Source organism: Lepidothrix coronata, unplaced genomic scaffold, assembly GCF_001604755.1.
Source record: "Lepidothrix coronata isolate B3197 unplaced genomic scaffold, Lepidothrix_coronata-1.0 Scaffold70, whole genome shotgun sequence".
Taxonomy (NCBI): Eukaryota; Metazoa; Chordata; class Aves; order Passeriformes; family Pipridae; genus Lepidothrix; species Lepidothrix coronata.
Genome location: NW_016690250.1, coordinates 2,751,551 through 2,770,536, shown reverse-complemented (window position 1 = coordinate 2,770,536; position 18,986 = coordinate 2,751,551). Strand labels below are relative to the sequence as shown.

Genomic DNA, 18,986 nt, shown 5'->3' with positions numbered 1-18,986 from the left:
TAAGTTCCTTAGCAATTCAGCCTGAATACAAATACACTTGAATGATAACTACCTGGATAGGCTTAGATTAGAAGTCCTAGAATCAAAGAAACTATTCTCAAAGCTCCTTTGTCAGATACAATAAAAGGGTGCAAAAAGAGCTAGAAAGCCTTCCCCCAAATCCCAGAAAATTTTTGGTGTTAGTATTCCTTCTTCACAGAAAGTTCCTTTAGGGATGCATATTCCTTTTTCAGAAGGTGAAAATATGTGAAAGAGTACATGAAATTTCTATAAGAAATATCATATAGAATTTTCTAAAGAGTTTTGGAAGAGTCCTTGTAAGTCAAGGAAGGTATCTCTTGTATCCAAAAGAAAAAAGAAAAAAAAAAAAAAAGAAAGACACAGAAACAGAAAGACAGTGAGAACAACAAAAGAGGAACAGAACTGTTTCTATCCTGCCCTGTGCCTCCAGCACAAGAAAGTAAGAGTTCTTCAAAGAAAGACCAAGAAAGTCAAGTCTTCAAAGGCCTCCAGGATATTTGCCATTTTTTATAGCTTGTTGAGGGGGAGCTGATTTCAGTTCTCAAATGCAGATACACTACTCCAATATAAATATTTTAAGGTATTGGTGTAGCAAAAGCTCTCATGTTCCCTTCAAATCACAATAATTCACATGATAATTTATCTGGATTTTACTTAAAAATTACATTTCAATATCTATTATGAGAACTTAAGTTCAGCATAAATGAACATATTTATTATCACAACCATTATTACAAGTGACTGTCTCAGCTTTTAAGATGTGAAAAAAAATAAACACCCATAATTTCCTATACAATAAATTGATGAGTAAATTGAAATCACATATATCATATCTGAACACATAAGACAATCCTATGAAATATATTGCCTGTGTTTGGTCCAGCATGTTCATGGGCAGATAACTCTCTGATCAGTAGGCTACTGTGATCATAAAGAACTGACTGCTCACAGCTTGGAGGAGCATATTCTTTGCTGGATAAAAAACTGGTTGGATGGCCAAGCCCAAAGAATGGTGATAAATGGAGTTATATCCAGTTTGCAGCTAGTCACAACTGGTGTTCCCCAGGGCTCAGTACTGGGCCCAGTCCATATCTTTATCAATTGTCTAGATGAGGGGATCCAGTGCACCCTCAGTCAGTTTGCAGATGACACCAAGATCGGGAGGGAGTGTTGCTCTGCTGGAGGGTGGGAAAGCTCTGTAGAGGGATCTGGACAGGCAGGATAGATGGGCCAATTGTATGAGGTTCAACAAGGCCAATTCCTGGGTCCTGCTCTTGGGTCACAACAGCCCCATGCAACTCTACAGGCTGGCAGAAGAACAGCCACTCTTCTGGAAAGCTGCCCGGCAGAAAAGGACCAGGGGGTATTGGTCAAGAGCTGGCTGAATATGAACCAGCAGTGTGCTCAGGTGGCCGAGAAGGCCAATGGCATCAAGGCCTGTATCACAAATAGTGTGGAGAACAGGGCCAGGGGGCAGTGATTGTCCCTCTGCACTCAGCACTGGTGAGGCCACAGCTTGAATCCCGTGTTCAGTTTTGGGTCTCTCACTACAAGAAAGACACTGAGGTTTTGGAGCTTGTAGATGTGGTGCTTAAGGACATGGTTTAGTGATGGACTTGGCAATGTTAGATTAATGGTTGGACTCGATCTTATAGCTCTTTTCCTACCTTTTTCCAACCAATTTTATGATTATATGATTCCAAAGCCTGCTTTAGTATATTTTTATGAAACAGTAGTCTATATTGTGCAGATTAAGGATTTGAGTACATTAAATACGAGTTCAAATAATGCATGGATACCAAAACATGCTTAAAAGGCACCGATACCCAAATAAGTTTATGTAGTTATTACCATAGATGTATTGCAGAAAGGATGGTTTAACCAACCTCAACGAGCATTCTCTTTGGAGAAATTAATAAATCTTGAGAAGAAATTTATCAGTATGATAAGATTTCAGGATGGTGCCTGGGGCAATTCTGGCACTGAAAATATTTCTCTACACAAGCAATGCTAACATAGTTGGACAACACCTTAGTACTATGGCATATCAACTGACAAGGCAGAACCAAGAGTTCACCTCTGTTAATGAATGGAGGCTTTCAGGCTACTTCAGTGGGCAGGAACTCAATACTGAAGGTTGCTCATATGGCAGGATCTCACAAAAAAATGGTTGACTCAGGAGACAGCTCACTCTGGAGAATTGTTTCTGAATCACATTCCCAGGATGAGTCATAGATCAAATTTTGCAAACTTTACATGGCTACTTGGTGATAGATTTATTTGCTTTGAAGAGCAAGAAAATTTTTTTTCAGGCTCTGATAGTTAAAAATGTTCAGATGTCCTCTGAATTTCCTAAACAAACCCTACTTCTGAATTAATGTCTTTCATACAGAATTCTGTTTGCAGTTGAAGGTTTCTCTGTGATCTAGTTCAGTTCCTTTTCTCACCTTGCTCAAGATCTAAAGACAGACATAAAGAGAAAAAAAGCTGAAAAGAGAAGAGAAAAGGCAAGTATTCTCACCCTGCCTCCTGGGGGAAAGCAGCAGGAGGAGAGAAAGGTGATAAGGCTAGATAGCAATTAGGTTATGCATTTCTGAGGAAAAAGCCTTGCAATCAGAACCCAGAGTTCAGTAATTTTCTTACAACTGATCCTGTCAGCAGCATCACTGCAGGCCCTGAAGAAGCCAGAAACTGAAGGGTACCAGGTGAGAGAAAGGCAACAAAATGGGTTACCAGTTAAGACAAAACCTATACTAGTACAAAAAGAAAACAGACATTCTGGAAGTGTCAGCAATTTCAATATGTTATTTTCTCATTGTCACACTTTCAAATGTCTAGGCAACATAACTCGCTTTCCAAAGGGTGTGTATTTCCAGGCCTTTACACTTAGCAGGTAATATAGTATAGTCCTGCCTTGTAATGAGACACTCCACTCACATCAGTTCTAACACTTTAGCAGCCAGAGCAGCTTTCTTCACAACTGAAAAGTAAAAATGGAACAGCAGAAAAAGATTCATTTTCAGCTAGATCAGAAAGCTGAGTTGATTCTTGCCACACACAATGACAGGTAGAGCCAACAGAGCTTGATTCTGAAGGCAGGAGAAGAGGTTGGACTACTCACAGTTAGTCTGGCTTAAGCTGATCGCAAAACAACACAAGGAAGCTATTGAAAGAAGCAGTTTGCAGTAATTAGTAGTGATTAAACTCCTTCTGACTTCAAACTAAAGCAAATGGTGTCATGGGGTGCATTAGGAAGAGCATTCCTAGCAGATCAAGGGAGGTGATCCCGCTCCTTTACTCAGCCCTGGTGAGGCCATATCTGGAGTGCCGTATCCAGTTCCAGGTTTCTCAGTACAAGAGAGACATGGAGCTACCGGAGCAGGTCCAGAGGAGGGCTATGAAGAGGATTAAGGGGCTGGAGAATCTCTCTTACAAGGAAAGGCTAGGCCTGTTCATACTCAAGAAGAGATGAATGAGAGGGCACTTCATCACTTTGTATACATATCTTAAGGGAGGATGACAAGAGGATGGAGCCAGGCTCTCCTCGGCGGTGCCAAGCAATAGGACAAGTGTCAGTGGACAGAAATTGATGCACAGGAAGTTCCACCTGGATATGATGAAGAACTTTACTGTGTGGATGACAGCACTGGAACAGTTTGCCCAGAGAGGTTGGGGAGTTTCCTTCATTGGAGATATTCAAGAACTATCTGGACACAATTCTGTGCAACATGCTCTAGGATGACCCTGTCTGAGCAGGGAGGTTGGACCAGATGAACCACTGTGGTCCCTTCTAACCTTACCCATTTTGTGATTCTGTGATTCTTGTCTTCGGTGGTTTCACTATATATTCTCAAAAAAAAAAAAAAGATACTCAAATGGTTTCTGTTAACTACAAAATGATTTTTCAAATATCTAGATTATGACATACCTCTGGATCAGCTATATTTGATAAAAATTCTTGTCTTTTCATAGAATTATAGAATCAGCTGGGTTGGAAGGGACCTCCGAGATCATCAAGTCCAACCCTTGATCCACTACTGCTGCGGTTGCTAGACCATGGCACTAAGAGCCACATCCAGTTTCTTCTTAAAAACCTGCAGGGACAGAGAATCTACTACTTCCCTGGGAAGCCCATTCCAATGTCTGATTACCCTCTCTGATATTCCTTCTAATATCTAACCTAAACCTCCCCTGGTACAACTTGAGACCATGCCCTCTTGTCTTGCTGATAGTTGCCTGGGAAAGGAGACCAACCCCCACTTGGCTACAACCTCCTTTCAGGTAGTTGTTACCAGTTTTTGCTGGTAAATAATCCACACAATTTAGAACTTAAATTGTGGTTTGGGAAATATTTGCATATCAGGCTTGACTTTCTAAGGACAAATGTAAACTCAACGAGTTATTTTTTTTACCCTATCCGGGCTCTGATTTCTTGTATCCTGTGTTTCTATCCAAGTAGAAATTAGATCTTGCTATATTTCATCATACCTTACACACTGAGAAAGATTGATTTTATTCAGACAAACTCCATCATGTACCTGCTGTATGGATCATTAATGCATGTGCACTGATTAATACATTTCCTTGTTGGGTGCAATTTTGAAAAATAATACAAATTTCAGCTTCTTATTGGTATGTTTATTTTAGCTCTGTATTATATTCACATTCGGAAATACTTACGGAACAAGAAAGTCAGATGTGACCATAGGTTAGCCCACCTGAGAATTCTGTGGGGAGACCAGCATAAAACTTTTTTTCCCTTTGAATATTTGGGGTAAGGCAGAAACAAATACTGAATTGTGGAAAATATTAATTGATTAAAAAACAAACCAGAATTTTCCCAATGCCAACATTTAATTGATTTTTAATGTTTCTCTTTGACTTCCTTTAAAAAAATAACTAGTGGGGACCCAATTCATATGTTAACAGCTTATTTCAATATTTTACTTCTTTTGAATGTCTAATCTTGTTTTCACAAGACTTTTTTTTTTTTTTTTGAGAGGACACCAAAAAGCATTTGTATATGTTTTATCCATTTCTAGGAGCTGTAGGCTGAGACAGATGTAAATGATAAATCACTCCTGTGATTTTGGAGTATAATCAAATGTTATTCAGCAGCTTATTAAGAGTGCTTACTGATGCCTATGGATTTTTTTTGATTTTTAGGTTTTTGCAGATTTTAGAAGTAGCTGTATAATAGCTCATCCTTTAGCACAGTAGTTTACACATTTACCCAACCCTGTTTCCCCAATCCATATCAATCCCTCTAAATTCCATTAGCATGTTTAGATGTCCCTCAAGGTAGGTCTTCATTCTGTTTGAGAACATTTGCACCCTGGCTTGAACAACAAGATACCACACAGAAAAAGCGACCTTCAAACCCAGAACTTTGGAAGAGCTCCAAGGACTGGACGTGCTGCGAGGAAGAGGAAGATGTTGAAGAGGGGATCCCAGAGCCCCCTACCTCAGTTTCCAGAGGGGTGTGCTGAGGGGAGGATCTCGGGGGTGGATAGATCTGGGATTGGTTGGGATAATACCTTAAATTGTGGAACCTCGTGGACAAGGCGTCATATGTATTCCTGTGGGCCTCCAGCCTGAGATTAAAGGACCTACTCTCTTTATCTTATCTCCTACACTAATTTGGCCAGGAGTCTCTTTTTCTGCAGTCTCTTAAGGCAACATTACTATCTAGATATATGGCATAATGCACATATGGCATTTCTTTGTAGAAATGTAAAGCTGACTAGTCATTGTGTTCATCTTCTTCAGTCCCCTGAGAAGAGGGAAGGGTCAAGACAGCCTAAGACCATTGTCCTCATACCTAGAGAGTTATTTGGAATGAAGCCCGTTATGTGAATTTGTTCTGCTTTCTGCCTTCAGATTCAAAAGAAAAGCAATTCCCCTTAAGGAACTTAATAGTACCAAATTTATTGTAATTTTTTCTAATTAGAATTCAAATGCACTGCTCTTCTACTTATAGTCTGTGTTAAAACATCATATAACCTACCTACCTTTACCTAACTTCCTAGAACTTTTACAGAAATTAATAGAAATCAGTGAGGCAGAGATGTTTTGAGATCTCTGAACAAAGCCTATATCATTTTTGCAGGCTCTGCTATAGCAGATTAGGTTCTTATAAGTGTATGGAGTGACCACAGACCTTGCTTTACAGATTTGCAACTATGGCTGCATATTTTGTACATTAAAAAAAAGCAGTGGTTAACTGAGTAGTGTTCCTACAAAGCGAGAATAATCATAGCAAATGGGCAATGATGCATTTCAACTGTATATTTTTCTAGCAGTTATGTCCAAACCATTATGAACAAAAATAAGTAAAAAAAGTTTGCGTGGTATTTATATTTTATTCCCTTTTTTAGTTAAAAGTACCACGTGTTTTCAAGCCTATATTTGTTACACTGAAAACAACTTACCTATAAAGTGAAATAATATTAAATCAAACTGAACATGTATCTGTAGTATCTACTACCAGTTATTTTAAAGCATTATCCAGATTAGTACATGGAGGCTTGGACTCAAAAGATTGTTTTCCTTTAGTCACCGTCAAGTCACTGGATATTTGAAAATCTCACAAGTGGTGCTTCTCTCATCTTTGACTTGCAACAATTCCCCCAAATAATTAATACACACCTCTAAACTTCATGATGTTTCATTTGAAGCATTCAGCTAAAGGTTCTCTGCGTATATATGTCCATGCGCTTATACATGCATATTTACTTGTTGAACAGAGAAATATTATTTTTCCATTACAGTGTTTGAAAAATCCACTGAAGTTATACTGGCTTTATGCATGTCAATGCCAACCTCACTCATGATAAATGAATGACATTCATACCTTCATTCTTTCTGCTATTCTTTCATTTATGTCAGGGGATCTGTCCCTTGTACTCCAGTTGCAAGCAGTGAGAAAATTCCCCTACAACTCCTTCCTTCATCTTTAAGACACTATTTCTGAGACTTTGCAGTGTATAGGTAGAGCCTAATGTTATTTCCTTTAACAATAGGCAGAGAATGTGGAAGAGGAATATAGACTAAATGCTGAACAGTTGCTCCCCAAAATTCCTCAGAGAGGTGGCAGCAAAATATCTAGGGTAAAAGATGAGGGTGTGGGCGGAAAGAACAATGATTTAAAAGGGTCAGCAACATAGATTTTTATAGGGAGAAAGCAGTGCAGGAAGAAATTAAATAAATTGTAGAAAAGTACAGCTGAAGAACAAAAATGGGTCCTGAAAAAGAAAAGGAAAGAAACCGGCAAATGTAAATGATAAATGGAATAGTCAGTCTATTAATCAGTCTAAGGTGTGGGAGTCAGCTTTCCTGAACTGGTGCCCTGTCTGCCTTTCACCAGACTTAGTTCCCTATCTGCCTTTCACCAATAATAATGGCCAGTCTTCGCGAGCGAAGATTTGGGAAAGGTCATTAACCCTTCGAGCCTGCGCAGTGGATTTTTTAGGTGAGACACAGCGTGCGCTGAACTGAGCCCACCCTTTAATCCTGAGGTTCATCTGCCGGGGCCAAGCAAGCTTGGACAGTGGCAGTGAGGTCCCCAGGACGTAGGTTTGTTTAGAGTGACCTTCTCTTAGATGGATTGCCTTACAAGGCTGACGAGCTCCATCTGCCCGGGGGGCTGGGAATCGAACCCGGGTCACAGCGGTGAGAGTCCTGCACCCTAACCGCTAGACCACCAGAGGCCCCAACCTTTCACCAAGTGATCTTGAAAAAGATGCATTCCCTTTTAATGCTTCAGCTTCCTTATCAGCAAAACAAGGATATAAAATACACGTCTCACAGAGAGCTGAGAAGACCTTTAATTTGTGATATAGAAGCAAAGACAATAATCTACTGCTATTAGAGAATGAAAAATTACTTTGTTTTTTACTATTTGGTATGCAAATGTAACCATAACTGAGAAAAGTTCCATTCTGCCTGATACAGTACAAAAACATAGAAAGAAAATAATTCTAACATTGAAAGTTACAGATAATAAAAATTATGGGGAAAACAAAGGTACAACTTCACCAAAAAAAAAACCTTAACATTGTAGACCACATAGAAGCACATGCACTGAAGAAGGTTTTTTGCCTGTGATGATGGAGAACTGTAGTACAAACAAAAGCAGGGTAGAATTAACATTGTTTTCCCAGTTTCAGAGATGTCATTTAGCAAGAAAACAAACAGTGGGATTTTGAGAAATATAGACCACTGAAATCAGAGGCAATGAAAAATATGAGTTTTTTTCATCTGAGAACAGCTAGCGTGAGATCATTACCTTTCGTGAAAATAATAAATGCTTTTTATTTTATTCCAAACAGGAAGCAAGAGAGGCTGCTGAAATTTGAGGGTGGTCAATAGTGACAAAAGCAGCCAAGAGAAAGGAAGAGAATTTCATAACTAAGAAAAAATCCATAATTTAAGAAAAAAAAAGCATGTATCAGGAGTTGAAACTACTAGTCTAACAGAAGATATGGCTTAGAATTTACTTTTACATATCTTTCTTTCTAATTCTTGGACAATACTAAGGTTTTTTTTGTTGTTCCCAATGAAGTAGCCCACCAGACCCACCAGACATGTAATGGAACTGTAAAACTATTTCCTTTCCACACTCAGACCAGATAAGTAGATCTTAAGAGGAGAAAGCACTGAAATATTCCTTTGCTTTCTGCTTCTAAAAAGAGTTGTAATCTATGTTTCTTAGATCATGAGGAGGCAAGAGATGAAGGACCTAATAAACCCCTGAAGACAGCATTCTCCTTTTTCATCAGAGCTATTTCACAGGGATGTTTGACTCACAAGGGTAACAATATTTTCAACAGATATCCCATGTGCTTTCCAAGCTTCTACCTTCAGGAGGTTTTAATCTAGCATTTTAGTGAGCAGTTACCCATTTAGGTTCTCCTTCACAATAGGCTCTTCTTTATTTTAGTACCACACAACTTTGGCCATGTTCCAAAGTTTTTTTAAGGAAATAATTCAATGGACTGCTATATAGCTAATTTATGCAGAAATTACTGTCAACCTCATGGGCAGCTACCGAGGCTCACTGTGATTGGAACTAATAACTATTACCAAGATATGATAATTTCATTTAACATTAGGAAACCATCTGGTGCCTTTATTTCTTGTTGTAACATACTGCCACTGTTTTACTCAATCCACTCTCATTAAAACAAGACAAAGTAGCCAAGGAAAAACATACACACAGATGATAAATTTAGCCTTTCAATCATCTTTGTGCAACCCTCACTCCTGGAACTCACTCTCTTAGATTTTTGAAGTAGGAGGGGACAACTAAAATCTAATTTGAGCTCCTGTATGATGAAGGTTACCTACTTCATGGAGTAACCTCTAAATCAAAAGAGTAACACTCTTGGGCTATGCTGTATCTGTCTTCCTCATAATGGCTGCATGCGATGGATGAATCCAACCCGCTCCTAGATAAGTTGTATCAGTGGTCAATTACTCCCACTCTTAAAAATATGCACCTTATTTTGGTCTGAATTTGCCTAACTTCAACTATGAAACATTGGATCTCATTATGTCTTTTTCCGCTAGATTAGAGAGTCATCTACTGTCAAAAGTCTCATTCCCATTAAGGCACTTACAAACCATGATCAAGTTACTTCTTAACCTTCTCTTCAGCAGATTAAACAGACCAATCTTTAGCCTCTAACTGCAATGCTTATTTCCAGACCTACAGTCATTCTTTCACCTTTAATTAACATTTTCCAATTTTAAACATATTTTCAAAGTGTGATCACCAGAACCGGACACAATTGTTCAGTAGTACTTTCCTTAATGCCATATAAAAAGGCAGTGTTACTTCCCACTTGATATTCAGTTATGTATCAGAGAATACAATATATACCATTTAAACCCATTTTATCGGATTCTTTTTTGAAGTACTTTTTGTATTATTTAGTATATTCTATGAGTTATTCAATTCTAGCAGTACCTTTTAAGGTAATTCCACTTAAAGTCTTATTTTAAAATATTTTCTTGCATTTTCTTTTTCTTTCATGTAAGGAAATTACATTCCTGAAGCAATTTTCGTATACAAAAATAGAAGTATATTTTAAAAATACAGAAATAGAGATGTACTATGTTGACCAGAATTATAGTATTCCACTTTCTGATAACTCAACATCATTAGGTAAATATATTAAATATTACCGTAAAATTTACTGTAATAGACTCTATACACATGTTTTGGTTTATCTGTCATGGAATACATATTTAATTAGCTTGTATTCCTTACACAGGTAGCTTTAGTGAATAGCATCTACATCAAAAAAATTCTAATGTCCACCTGGAAGTTGCTTCAGACACTAAATGAATCAATTCCTTTACTTTTCTATTTGAGCATGATTTTCACTTATTGACTAATCTGCAAGAGCAGTTGTAGCTACTTCTAATGCTTAAGTTTGGCTTAATTTCATTAGGTAAATAATATCAATTTATTTATATACTACTATATAAGACAGTAAACAACAGAAAAATATTTCAAATCATTTGGTTGCTTGCTGGAACAGAAGTTCTTAAGTATTGGTTCATTTTCATGTCACAAAACACTTACTAACCATGATCTGTTCACACACAAAGTCCAGAAAATATAGTTTTTCAATAGAATAAACCTTAATTTGACCTAAAGTTTATCAGCTAAATAAAGAAATCTCATGTTTTGTTCTAATTTCTCTTTTTCATTCATAGTGAAGGAGAAGAATTCATTACTGTAATAAAAGCAATACTAAATTATGTGATCTGACACCATAACTATGTTGTGTGTATGTCTAGGTTATTTCAACTGCAAACAAACATCTTCAATGCAGGATGTGCAAATGCTATTTCAGCAGTAGTAAGTCCTCTCTAGTTCTTGGATAGAATATATATACAATATAATATACACAAAGTATATCTAGATAAATGGAAACAGAATAATAAAGAGAGCAGAAAGGAATAATTGTGCAGAAAAGGGACTACTATAGTAATATGTAGAGGACAAAAACATCCAGAGAAAGAGGAATAGTCTCTGTGCACTTAGAAAACCCACAGATTATGGGCATATGAAACAAAGTAAAAAAAGTGAATAACATAGAAAATTAAGGATGTTCTCATTAAATAAGGAAAACTAAAAATTAGGAAGAGCGTAGAAAGAAAATCACTGCTAATCTAAACTTGCTTTCTTATATTTTAGAGCCCACAATTTGAATCTGAAATAGAATAAAATCGATGTTTTCTGCCAGACTAAAATTAAGTGAAAGCCCTGTAGTGTTTTCTTGTAATTCAATAAATACCTTGTGTCATCTCTTTATGTCTTGAGACATAAATCATTTTGACTCTTAAAAACCTCAGTCTTTAAACTTGCAATGATGTTACTTTTAACTGCTTCACATATTTCCTGATATGAAGAGACCTCTAACTGATTAGTTACTTCTATCAGCTTCATCAGCTTCTTTTCCAAGAAGTATTCTGAAGAAAATACTCAGAACTTTTCCATTTTATGCTTTAAGTTAAGCAGCCTGAAGCATTCTGAGTTACTGGAGTTGAATTGATTTTTGTTTCCAAACAGAAGCTGAAAAGCCTAAAATATTGTTGTTATTTTTAAATTAAAACTATGTGTACACTTTGATTGGCTCTGAGGTCATAGGAATAAATAGTGACAAACTTTGTAGTCTGTGAATTTGATGAGGGAAAACGAGCACACAGTCTGCAATTTCTGCACCAGTTTACAAGTTACCTTGGTCCTCGGTTTGCCTAATTTCAAATGCCAGTCAACATAGAGTCAGAACTTTAGGTGATAGCATAATAACTCTTAAAACCAGAGTTAGAGAACAAACCATCTTCTCTCACTTCATGCATAATTCTCACTAATTTAAGTCCACTTACATGCTTGATGAAGCTAGAAGAAAGATTTCTCTCTAATTCAATAGCATATTTCACTATACTTCAAATTGAATTGTCTTAGTAACAGGTTAAAAGGAACAGAAAAACTGGAATAATCTGAGCTTTTTATATGAAACCCAAATGTCATTCAAAAGTTTCTCAAAATTGCAGTGTCCAAAAGGTTTTTCTCAGTCCAGCCGCTAATATCCTTAATGTTGCTTGAGAAAAGACTACAACTACGTATAATGCTGCTGAACTAAAACTACAAGTTTTGATCCATCAAAACTTATCTTGTACACAGTTGTAGGAGATCTGAGCAAAGTGTTCAGCTTTATTCATGTACTTCACTGCTATACATTCAATTCTTTAAAAAAAAAATCATCAAAGAAACTGCCTTTTATTTTCTATGAGAGATTTTGCATTTGATTCCTTTGCTGTCTTGCTAATCCTCAAAAAGAATAGTTTTTCAGTTGCTTTCGACAGCAGTAGGAATCAAACCTCTTGCCCCTCAGCAAGGTGCAAAAACTTTACCCCACAGTCAGGACATAACATCTTCTCGAACAGAATATAAAGCTTACCTTGAAGAAAGTCATGGTTGCTCCATCTTCAACTGCCCCATACTCAATCTTTGTCTGCTTGGCCAGATCATCAGCAGAATCAATAGGGGATTCCATACGTTCCACTGTCAGAAAGGCGGCTAGGTTAGCAGTGTACGAGGAAATGATGATAAGTGTGAAAAACCACCAAATGCCTCCCACTATCCTGGTGGAGAGGGCTTTAGGCATGAGCTCAGAACCTAACGAAAACCAGGGGAGAAAGGTGAAACTGATGCACAGAAAACAATTAATAAGTATTCAGCACTTTTTGCCACAGTGGGGAGATGGAATCACTGTGCAAAAAAATCTTTCAGCTACAGGTTTACATGTACTGCTTGTTCAAACAAACACGACTGAAATAAAAAATAACTGGTTAAATTTAAACACATCTTTTTGGAGCTATGTGGGAATCAAATAGTAATGGGAGATTCAGTGACCAGTGCTGTTTTAAAATTTATAAACATATGTATATATCATTGTGAAAAAAAGCCATTCCTTGAACTTGTTTTCCAGAAAAAAATCCTGGATGGACTGAACCTCTAGTACTAATATTGAAGCACTCATACAGTTCTTTATCTTGACAGCACTAAAAAAAAATTATTTAAGTATTTTGTATAAAACTCACTTGCAGAAACAAAAATAAACTATTAAATAAGGGACCAGATATGAAATAAAATATTTCATATCTGAAATAAAAAATCTGAAATGTATTATAGATATGTTTTTGACTTTTGTCTTCTGCATTGCTGTAAAAGATTGTTTAAATTAAAAAAAATAGACATCTCCCATCTCTATGGTTAGCCCCATAATTTCATATAAATATGGGTGGCTATGCCACACACTTCAATTCGATAGACTAGCAATAAAAACATTAGACTGCTATGCATAAACTAAATAAAGATAGATTATAATGCATTGCTGGAGTTGCCTGCTCATGGCACTAAAGAATGGAGGGGGAGATAAACACTGTATATTAATTTGCATAATTTTAATGCTAATTTAGAGTCTAATGAGACAAATTGAAGTACATAAACTACTCTTGTGCCAAATTAATAAAAATAGGAAAAAATGAAATTCAATCTAATATACAATCACAAATATTTATTATAAATGAGAATGGATGGATTTTTTCCAAAATGTTATAACTAAATGGAATGAAATTTCTAAGGATGTCAAATAAACAATTTCCATCTTCATTCTATAAACTTCATGTAAGATCTTTTTGTATCTGAAAACTTGTTCCAGTTTTACCATATCTGCTATATCCCTTTTGGTTAATTGGTTACTACTCTTGCTCTTTAATCTCCTGGGTAAAATGGAATGAAGGCAAGATGGACTATTTTATTCCTGTTAAAATTTAGTGTTTATATTGAATTAGTTAAGGAACTGGTCCAGCAAGGTAACACATCTTCAAATAGTTTAAAGATTATGTCAAACTTCCAAAGTCAATGTAAAAAAAAGAACAGAAGGATTGAGGGAGGGAGGGAAGGAAGGAGAGAGAGAGAGAGGAAGAAAACCAAAGAAAAGGAAAAAAAGAAGTGGTATCATAACTGGACTACTGTATTCAAAAACAGCCCATCTTACCCTGCAGTTCATCTTACCCTTGCTGTTTCAAACAAAAAAAGGCTGACAGACTTGGGCATGACAGCCAACTCCAGCGCCAGATTCTGCCTAGAATTCTGCAAGGAAAAAAGTAGAAAAGTACCTTTCTGATGTAGTTGCTCCTAGGCCCTGTTAGTCAGACACTTAGACACCATAACACTAAGAGATTTCCCAGTAAGATCACCATCATGAACTCTTTTCAATTGCTCTTGTTTCATTTAAAAACCAACACCAGTAAAATCAGATAGGACTGGGAAGAAAAGAAGAGTGGAAACATTCGCCGCAGTTGCCCCAGTTACCACAAGTTTGTACCTTACCAAGGACTGAAACCGAGTGCCACCTGGGCCCGTGAAACAGAGCCTGGTCAGGGGCTGACTGTCATGTACCCAAGGTAACGTCATGTCCAGCACTATATCCCACAGTTTCCTGGGAGTGAGGGGTGCCAGCAAGACATGTATGAGTTCCCTCTATCATGTACCCTCCATCACTAAGCAAATGTTTTTTAAACAAGCAGCACTTAATAAGTTAATGTGAATATTGCCCAAGCACTTTTATACTGTTTCTAATGGAAAGTTATAGTTGTTAGGCGAGAACTTTCATGCTTGTCTAAAAGTGTACTTTTAGATGACTTCAGGGTTTTGGGAATTTCTTTTTTTCAAGCAGTTGTCAAAATCAAGACTGATAATTCATCCTTAGAACGGTGCCTTCAAAGTTTATTAAAGGATGAAATGAGTAAGAGCAAAATAATATAAGGCAAAGACAGAGACTAGTTTTCCTTCATGGAAAACTATCATCCTTCAAAGACATCTTTTAAAATGAACGTTGCCGGTTTTGTTCTTATTTTGATTGTCAACAAATGTTCAGATGCTAGGGACTAAAATACCTTTTTCTTGCTAAATGATGATGCGAAAACCTAATTGCTTTCCCTTGTCCAGAAAGAAGAAGAAGCATACAGCAGCATAAGGAATAAAACTCAGCATTGATAGTGATTCTGGCAATCCTCAGAACTGTGAATGGAATTCAAAATATCTACTTTCATTCAGTATTCCTTTTTTTGATAGCTTCTTTGAAAGCAATTATTATCTTACAAACACGTATTTGGGCACAATGCTTCAACTATATAATTTCTTGAAAGGTATATTGACAACCTACTTGATACTAAATACTTAGCCAACTACAGTTGTATTTTTATTTCTGATCTGGAATCTTGATTTCTTTTACCCATTAATTCATGTTTTTCTGAGCATAGTACACTTTTTGCTGAGGTCTTAGAGAGTTTTCAAGACTAGCAACCTGATACATGAAAGAATATTTACTGCACTTACAGGAAAGCTCCATGAATTCATTTGATGAGTTAAAAACAGTATTTATTTATAGTTGGTGTACTTATAATGGGAAGTTTTAAAAATGATTGCACAGGTATATCCATTAAAACAATTATACCAATACCAATCTTTTATATGAATTTTTCAAGATATGCAATGGTTATTTTTTTCCAGAAAGTCATTCCTTTTAGTGGTCCTTCAACAGGACTAGCAATCCTTATACTGTACTGCCCAGTGAAATGTCAGAGCAAAAAGCTGAATCTGTGCTATTCAAGTGTGCCTGAAATTATGTGACTGTGTCCAAATCCTTATGGAAAAGGGTAATAAAATGGTGACATATTTTTATGGATCTATATATTAGGTATACTTTCAAAATAAAAGGAATATGGTAAGGAAAATTACAGATTTTGAAGAATATGTCCTGACTTAAGGATTTTACTAGGACAGTGCCAGTTAAAACTGATCGTTGGTTTTACTCTGAGCAATATGACTACTTAGCTACCAATTTTATTGTCAGTAATGACATCAGTTTCTCAGTGCATGCATTGTATAATATAGACTGTTTATTTAAATCTTCAACAATGGTTATTCTGATTTTAAAAACATAAATTGTAGTGAAAAGAATTAAATCTCTTATATTTACCATTTTATTTTACAGGTACTAGCTATTAGATAAAACGTGTCTATTATTGAAAGGTTTCTAAACCAAAATTAAACAAATGAGAGATTTTTACATTATACTCTTGCCTGACAAAGATGTACTCTTTTTTACATTGTTTAAATGAAGGTTTGTTAGGAATGGACAGATTAGCTCATTTTCTTATGCAGTAAGTCTTTGCTGTTTAGGAAATAAACTAAGAGTTATGATGTACTTTTAAGTTTTAAAATTTATATCTGTCTTCAGACTAATTCCTAAGATGGTGTTTGGAAATGCCTGGATACATCGATATAAAAAAGCTGATTTGTGGCTACATGCACAGAGGCACCCATGCAAATGACTTGCAGCAGAGAGCTGTTACCCCCAGCAAAAAGTGGGACATGGCGCCCAAGAGAAAGAGCAGACTGAGTCGTATACCTTGCTGCATGAGAGCTCCAACTCCAAACCAGAAACTATTTAGCAAGGTAAAATTGTTTTCCACCACGTCTGAATCAGGGTTGCAAGGATGTGGATTATACCACTCATAGGGACTAAACCTGTGGTAATTGACAGAAAAAAAAAGAACAGATTTAAAATGCAGCCAGCACAAAGTCTATCCGGCAAATCTGCTGCAAGAGAAAAACAAGAAAGGTTATAAAGAAAATAGTGATTGAAAGTTTTTACAGTATGACTGCATTATGTTCGACAACAATATTAAAAGATAAAACAACATTAAATATTCACATTCTTAACTATTGTTAATATTAATGAAGTTGTATACAGATTGACTCTGAAAGGTTCCAAGTGCCACCTGTAAACATCAAAGTGCTTAATCTTCTATTAACATCAGTAGAATTACAGACATTTGGTACCATTTAGTATTAGGTTCATATAAACACTGTGTCAGTATTTTGCATTTTGAAAGAAAATATAAAATGTATTAAATCACAGTAATTAACTGGAAAAAAATACATTAAGCAAAGGGTTTTACTGAGCAAAATTGCAAATAATAAGAGAAAACAAATAATTAGCAGTAAAAGTGATATTGTTAATCACCAAATAAGGGTATTAAACTCTATAATTCACAGAAAATTAAAATAGCAAATTAAAGGGATTGCATCCTGTCCTGTGAGGTGCACAGTAGCATCCCTGGAAAGGCTTTCCAAAAGAAGCTGGGGACATGCACAAGCACCTTGCAGGGCCAGGCTCTGAGAAAAGAAAAGAAAAGAAAAAAAAAAAAGGAAAAGACAGTGAAATTAATTATCTCAAAAAATAGATACAGCGAAGATAGTAGAAAGATGCACAAGTCTGGCAATAGATTACAAACAGATTATATACAATCAATCTGTTTTAACTCATGGCTTTGCAATTGCTGCACATTATGATAGGTTCATATCTAAACGTTACTTTATCAATTTTAGCTAAAACAAGCAAACATGTCTAGATAAATTATTCTTTGTTTACAATTTCTTTCAGAAATGAAGAGACTTTCAGTTCTCTCTTCCTCGTTATACCTTTGTAGAGCTTTAAATTTTAATTCCACTGTGCAGAATTCTAATCATTTAAGAGATTTAATCATCATGCCTGAACTTGGAAACACATTGTTGATAGGGACTTTTATTTTATGCTTAAATTATGTCTTTAAATCTTTGATAATGAATACAAGTTAATGTACGTGCATAATATATTTGAGAAGAAGAAAAAGAAAATCACTGCAATACAGTAGAATGGAACCAGCACAAGAAAGCACCAAAATAATTAATAGTATTACAGAGTTTAATTATTAAATCAATATTAATATGTTTTCATAATTTCTCAAATCATTAAAGCCACTCTGTTAAAAACCATGGGATAGGCAGCCTGTACAAAAGAACCTCTTCTCTAATGTATCTTGTAATCAAAGCTATCTGAATAATGCATCTGTCACTTTGAAAAATGCAATTTTCTACGCAATAATATTTCAAACACATTATAATACAGAAAACCAAATGTTTCACATTTATGGTCTTCATGTAATGTTAAAACACCTCTCATCTCAGAAGTGTGTACTTGACAAAGAACTATTTCATTTGGATTTCCAAAATAATACTGATATGCTGTTCAAAAATGTAGATTGGATTCTAATTAAATATTGTGACCTGAATTCTTCTATTACTTTGTAGTAAAACTACATCAGAAGTTTGCCATCTCATTAAAAAGCCAAGTATCTTTCGTGTCATGTTGTTGCCAATCTGATAAAATCTGGAAACCAAGCACTCCATGAAGCTGAAGCAGGTTTTATATTCTTTTGCTGAGATATATTTGAAGATTAAATTGGAAAATATGTTTTTCTTGGGGGGACAATGTTTGCTAGATAAAGCCAACATATTTTAGAGATTCAAAATAAATATCAATATGCAAATGTTACTTTTAGTGATTGCAGCATTACTGAACAGTATAAAATGTAACTTGATAGTTTTACCTTTTTGTTCTGATATCTTATCTTGTTGGATTATTTTTATATTATTATAAAGTGCAAAAAAATTGTCCATAGCTTCAAAGAAAATCAAAAGCAACCTGACACACAAGCTGGCTTTAGGAAAAAGAAACAGTGCAATCTGAATCCTAGACTCAGTCTAGGGTCAAGTCATGTCCCATAGTTTTAGAATTCTCTATTTTTTTTAATCTTCAGTCCACAACATCAAATATAAAATGTCGGGGGTGGGGTGGGTTTTTATGGATCCAGAGGAGTGTTTAAAATGGCATTAAAAAAAGAGGAGAGGAGAAGTTCAGAGAGGAGAGCTTTGGAGAGGTTGGGAGAGGAGAGGTTTGGAGAGGAGAGGAGAGAAAGAAAAAGAAGGAAAGGAAAGGAAAGGAAAGGAAAGGAAAGGAAAGGAAAGGAAAGGAAAGGAAAGGAAAGGAAAGGAA

General features: G+C 35.9%; 1 protein-coding gene across 5 annotated transcripts in view; it reads right to left on the bottom strand.

The window, feature by feature from the left end:
- GRIK2 (glutamate ionotropic receptor kainate type subunit 2) overlaps positions 1 to 18,986 on the bottom strand; it is a 365,941-nt gene that overhangs the window by 76,929 nt on the left and 270,026 nt on the right. For 4 of the 5 annotated variants that reach the window (XM_017818725.1, XM_017818724.1, XM_017818726.1 and 1 more), the window contains 2 exons: positions 16,518 to 16,636; positions 12,498 to 12,715 (listed from right to left, as the gene is read on the bottom strand). In XM_017818725.1, coding sequence (XP_017674214.1) covers positions 12,498 to 12,715; positions 16,518 to 16,636 — 337 coding nt within the window. The remainder of the gene's footprint in view (positions 1 to 12,497; positions 12,716 to 16,517; positions 16,637 to 18,986) is intronic. The other variant, XM_017818727.1, reaches the window with a different exon arrangement.